At 38.3% G+C, this 6,000-nt stretch overlaps 1 protein-coding gene across 2 annotated transcripts in view; it reads left to right on the top strand.

Annotated features, from left to right (window-relative positions):
• Positions 1 to 213: 213 nt before the first annotated feature.
• Positions 214 to 6,000, top strand: part of pax2b (paired box 2b) — a 36,815-nt gene continuing 31,028 nt past the window's right edge. For both annotated transcript variants that reach the window (XM_055043080.1, XM_055043081.1), the window contains exons 1-3: positions 214 to 762; positions 2,118 to 2,283; positions 2,673 to 2,870. In XM_055043080.1, the coding sequence (XP_054899055.1) occupies positions 720 to 762; positions 2,118 to 2,283; positions 2,673 to 2,870 (407 nt within the window). In that variant the 5' untranslated portion in view covers positions 214 to 719. The remainder of the gene's footprint in view (positions 763 to 2,117; positions 2,284 to 2,672; positions 2,871 to 6,000) is intronic.

The following is a 6,000-nucleotide window of genomic DNA, read 5'->3' as shown; positions in this document are numbered from 1 at the left end:
GTGTGTCAGAGAACCAGAGACCTCCTCATTTGGACCCCCTTTTTTTCTTTTTTTTTTTTTGCGCTGGCGAATCACAAAGTGTTGGCATCTATTGCCTTTGTCTGACAAGTCATCCATATAAGCAAAGAGGGGGTCTTGCAGAGGGGAGGAGGGGGACGGAGAGAAAGAGGAGGAGGAGGAGGGTTGCAGCTTTTAGAACCACAGACACAGAGAAGAGGCTTCATTCCCAGCTCCAAAAATCCAGCCTCACGCAGCCTATTGCGCCAAGAAAGCCAGAAGCCGGCGTGTGAGCCTTTCTTCGTCCGTGAATCGAGTCCACCAGGACTGAGGACATATCGGGGGGGGGCCTGTACGGAGAGATTCCTGCGAGACAAAAAATAAAGAAAAAAGAAAAAAAAGAAGGAACCGGGTTCGGTGCTGGCATGCTGTGAGAATTACCTCCAGCTTTGAGAAGCGCTCCTTCCGTCATGCAGTGCACCTGCAAGAAGACATCCAGTTGACGGACGGGACTGCTGAGAAAAAAAGGAGAGAGAGAGAGAGAGAGAGAAGAGGGGGAACTTTAAGGGGAAGAAGTTGCCATCGGATCGGGGCTGGAGGGGGATCCAAATTATAAGTCCCTCCATCGATTAGAATCACATTTTTTTCTCCACAATTTCCCCCCTCGATAGGAAGGCGAAACGGCGACTTCAGTTGATTATCTGTCTTTCCTTTGCTATCCAATGGATATTCACTGCAAAGCAGACCCTTTCACGGCGATGCACCGTAAGTAGCACAACCCGAGTTTGCCTGCCGCTGCAGCTTTTTACACGCGTGCATATGGATCAAAATATATTTTTACACACACGAAAAGGAAGACGCTTAATTCCTGCACACTGTAGCGCAGCGCAGCAGTTGTTAAAGTGCAGCCAGCATATAGCGCATAAAAATACGCAGAACAAAGGCCAAACTGAGACATTTCGGACTAATTGTGACTTATCCAATATCAGTTCCGAAACTAATTAGAATTCCCCACTTTATTTATTTATTTATATTTACAATTATCCGTGAAAACGCCTCCAAAATATGCAATAAAAATGAAATGTGTCACAGTAAACAAAGAGCACGCTTTTCAGCAGGTGCTTTCTCTATTTTACGCGTGCACCCAACCTGAATCTTTCCGCGCGCCCATATGCGCGTGCAAGGCCTAATAAGTCAGGACATATTAGTTACACATCTATTATTCAAATTATCCGTGCAACTACATCCAACTTAAATGCGCATAAAGGGTGCTTTAATCCTAATTTGAGGAGTAGCTCTCCATAATTGATTACCTCTTTGTTTACAAGATGATGTGCAATATGAGTAATCAGAGTTAAATTGTAGGGGAACATAATCAACATGCATGCGTGAATGATGAGCCCTGAGAGTGATTCGCAGAAATATCACAGTGGGTGCAGATGAGAGTAAAGAACAGTTATGAAGTATTTTGTTTCATGGAATTAATCTGTATTTTCTATTACTTTTACGGTAAAAAAAAAAAAAAAAAAAAAAAAAACGATGTAAACTTACGCGGAAGTGTAGAATGGGTCAGAATCTCACATAAAATAAATATTTCTGAACTTAGCAAGTAATTACTACATTTTGTGGGTTTTTGTTTTATCTTATTATCGAAATATTATCCAGTCATATTTTTTTGCAGTAGAATTAGTCTGGCTATTTTGAATACTGGAAAGTTAAGGAAAAAATATATAGGCCTACATATTTTTTCATTTCAAAATTGTTCCCTATTGTAAATATATTTGTATTTTCCATTTTAAAAAAAAAGAAAATACATATGGAAATAAACAATTTTATTTTTAAAAATTACGTAAAGCAAGATACGTGAGCACCCTTTCTGGCATTAAAGTAAAAAAAAAAAAAGTTTTCAAACGAAACTATTTATATATTAATCACAATTTTCGTCCGTCACTCCATGTTTTTTTCTTCTTACAACGTAGTAAATCATTTTCCTATTCTTTTTGGGGGTTTTTATCCACGTTTGTTTCATTTGCATTTTATTTTTTATTATTATTTTTTTTCATAACGACCTTATGTAATGTTACGTCTGTGTGTTTTTGCTGCTGTTGTGTCCCACGTAGGGCACGGAGGTGTGAACCAGCTCGGCGGGGTGTTCGTGAACGGCAGACCCCTCCCGGACGTGGTAAGGCAGCGGATAGTGGAGCTGGCCCACCAGGGCGTCCGGCCCTGCGACATCTCCAGACAGCTGCGGGTGAGCCACGGCTGCGTCAGCAAGATCCTCGGCAGGTGAGAGAGAGGGGAGGTGGGGAAGGGGATGATTCTCCGGGAAAGGCAAACTTGAATCTAAATAAGCGTGCTTTTCTTTATTTTATTTTTATTTTATTTTTTATTCGTCTTCACAGTCCCCTAAAGGTGGGAACTTTGGGTAAATCAGAGGCGCAAAACTTCCCTAAAAGTCACGTCGTTTTTTTGACACTGCACCTGTTTCCTTTCACGTTGCTTCGTGCGATGCTTCGTTTGTTTCTAATGTTCCACTCTTACTTAAACTCCAAAAACAGTCACTTTTCAAAGAATTCACCTTTTTTTTAACACTTCTGAGTTTAAAAATGCATGAAAGGTTTTAACATTCTTATTTCTTTTTGTTGTTCTTGTTGTTGCGCATTCAACTCTTGCAGATACTACGAGACTGGTAGTATCAAGCCTGGAGTCATCGGTGGGTCCAAACCCAAAGTGGCCACTCCGAAAGTAGTGGAAAAAATCGCAGACTACAAGAGACAAAATCCCACCATGTTTGCCTGGGAAATCAGAGACAGACTGCTGGCAGAGGGCATCTGCGACAACGACACTGTTCCCAGCGTCTCATCTATTAATAGGTAGGAGAAATGATATGCAGCTTCAAAAGTTACCTTATTATAAATATGTATTGCTTTGTAGTGCTTAGATTTATGTTTAATGATAATAATAATCTTTTAGTTTTATTTTACGAGCTATTTTAGTAATTGAAAATATTAATAGCAAAAATAATTGATGTTGGCTTATTTTATTATTTTGACATTTTTAGAAAATATTAAAATTATTTTAAAAAATCACATGAATCATTTTTATTAGATAATCAAAAGATGAGGCTGTGTTGGCATTTAATTTGGAAATTAACATAATAATGATGATTATATAAAAAGGAACAAAGCTTAGCTAAATCTAACTGATGTCGGATGGATAATGAAGGGAGCTGACAAAAAATAAAAATAAAACAATAGTTTATCACATCAGCCTATCTCTGCGGCCAACTGCGGGAGCAGCACATAGCTGGAGCGACTTCTCAGAGGTGCAATTCAATCTTTGAGATCAACCCCCCTCCGGTCTCCCTCCCTCTGACAATCAGCAGTTGTACATCCAGGACTGAGTGAATCTGTCGAGATGAAAACCGATCAATATGCGGTGACCAGAATCCCGTGGCGCTATAAAGCAGGCCAATTTTCTTTAACGCATCTAAAGTGCAGGAGGGCTGCACTGAAAGAGAGAGGGAGAGAAAAAGAGGGCATTTCTGGTGATTTTTATTTATTTATTTATTTTGTAAAATGTTGCTTAACTCAAAATTTAAAACAAATGCTTAAAATCTCATGATAATATATTGTTGCATTCGAAGATAATGGTGCGTAAAAATGCATACGAGAGGAATATTTGTAGTACATCAGGTCAAAATATAGAGCAAATTTTGCTCTTGAAATGTTTGAAGTTTTTTGTTGTGGCTACACCCAAAACTAGGGGCCTCTGGCCCCTCACATCACCTCTCTTTACCCCACCACCACCACCAGAGATCCCTGGTGATGAACTTTGGTTAAGAGGCACTGTTCCATATAGAGGCAGCATCAGCATTACATTTTAATGAGCTGATGGGAGAGCCTGGACAGCTCCACACAAGACATCTTTTAAATAGAGAGAAAGAGAGAGAGAAAGCAAAAAAAAAAAAAAAGGAAAGGGGGGGGGTTGAAGAAAATTCATTTCATGCTTCGTGGCTGCTTAAAAAGCCCCATTTAAGGAGCCTCAGACACATGTATGTGATAAATTCAAAATGTACGTTAATATAATCAAAAGAGCTATAACTTATTTTTTTCCAATTCCAATTAAAGGTAGGTCTATTTTGGAAAGGAAGATGGAATTGGGGGAGGCTTTGTGTGTCTTTGTTTATATGAGGAAATTAAATTCTGAATACAAAGAGCCGTAATTCTATCAACCAAATACGAGAGCTGGTGTGAATTTCCATCTTGGGTGGCCCCAGGCAAGCAACAGGAGGAAATTTTAGCTTTTTTTTTTTTTTTTAAGAAAATTATTTTTCCATAAATAAATTATTTTTACATAAATTCAGTGTGTTTAAAGAGTGTGGCACTAGTGATGATTTACTCCTGGTTTAATCGGTCTATTTACTGTCCCAAATTAAAGTAGTATGCCAAAAATGTACTTAAACGTCTTTTTCTGTATCTTGTTTGAAACAGAAAAAGATTTTCTCAAATCGTGTTTAAAACAATATCTGTTCAGAACCAATTGGAGTCCTGTTATTTTAGATTTAGAACAGCTATTTAAATGTAATCCAGAATCGCAAAAATTTTATGTAATAGCCCCTTACTTTCATGCTTTTAGGAGTCTGCAACCAAATGCCAACTTTGTTCTAAACAGAAGGCCATATTTTTGTTACGATGCTTACATCATGCACAGTACAGGGTGTACTCACTTTTCCACTGCCTGAACTTGACAGTAAGTAGGAGGAAACCTATTAATTGGGAAAATTACAGGAAACTTTTGTATGGACTCTGGTGACCCCTGACACACTGGCTCCCTGGGCAAAGGCCGTATCACCCACATCATATATCAAACCTTATTCCTTTCATTCTCTTGCTCTGTAATCCAATGCCACCCACAGTGAACATGAAAAAAAAATCCTTTGTAGAAGAAGAAAGAAGAATTTGTTTTGATGTAGCAAATGAACACATCTTTAACGGTTCAATTTTGAGATAGATTGTCACTGGAGATTTCCAAAAGAAAATGACTGGAAACATTCAAATGACAGAAGACTTTTTTTTCTCTCTCTTTAGATGCTTAAAGAATAATAATAATAATAATAAAAAACACTGGAGCCAAACTCTTTTCCAGTTGGGTGCTTCAGTGGATTCCAGTGGGAGACAGTCTGACCTCAGAACCGTTAACAAAAGAAGATGCTAGATTTAAACACCTTTCTCCTGCATGCATTATTAAATACAACAGAGTTAGTGTTGTAGCTATAAAGAGCCGCCAAAACCAACACTTTCTGCTTGACATAAAGTGAAGAAAAAATAAAAACTAACAAAAAAAAAAAGAAAAAGTCTTCAATGGTGCTCGATATTATTGATTCAGAAGTAAAGCAATTTTAATATCTCTTCAGGGGATTTTCAGCAACAAGCAGGTCATTAATTCATTCTGCTAAATTGCTTATTCAATATGAAGAACATGGACACCGAATAAAATTTTTTTAATTTATGTCGCGCAGACAAGTCAAGGGGTCGAATAACTGTTGTGGGGGGGAGGGAAAAGAAAAAAATTAAAATATCAATACATGCTTTTTTTCATTTGTGACACTGTCGAATTTATTTCTTGAAAACCTCCAGGCTCCTGCGCTAATATTACGATCCAAAATAACTCAGATTTTACTTTTAATCTTTAGGAATACAGAGGACAAAAAGTGCAAAATCACAGAAATCACTCAGCAAACCTCTGGTGAGGGGCTCCCACGGCATCCATGATGAATAGTTTTAAAGTTTACAAATTATTGTGACAGCTCCCTCTCTCCCCGAGTGCCATTCAGATTAAAGGAATCTAATGCTGGCGTAAGCTTGTGCAAGGCAATAAGGAACTATTGCTTTCCTGTCACATATAATTTATAGCTTTCTATTTGCATCTGTTTGCCCGTGTGACTAATCCCCAACTTTTTCCTCACACTGGCCTCAATCAATACAACCTCATCCGCATTGG

The sequence above is a fragment of the Poeciliopsis prolifica genome, unplaced genomic scaffold, assembly GCF_027474105.1.
Source record: "Poeciliopsis prolifica strain line A6 unplaced genomic scaffold, Auburn_PproV2 SCAFFOLD018, whole genome shotgun sequence".
NCBI lineage: Eukaryota > Metazoa > Chordata > Actinopteri > Cyprinodontiformes > Poeciliidae > Poeciliopsis > Poeciliopsis prolifica.
This window is presented reverse-complemented; position numbering and strand designations above follow the sequence as displayed.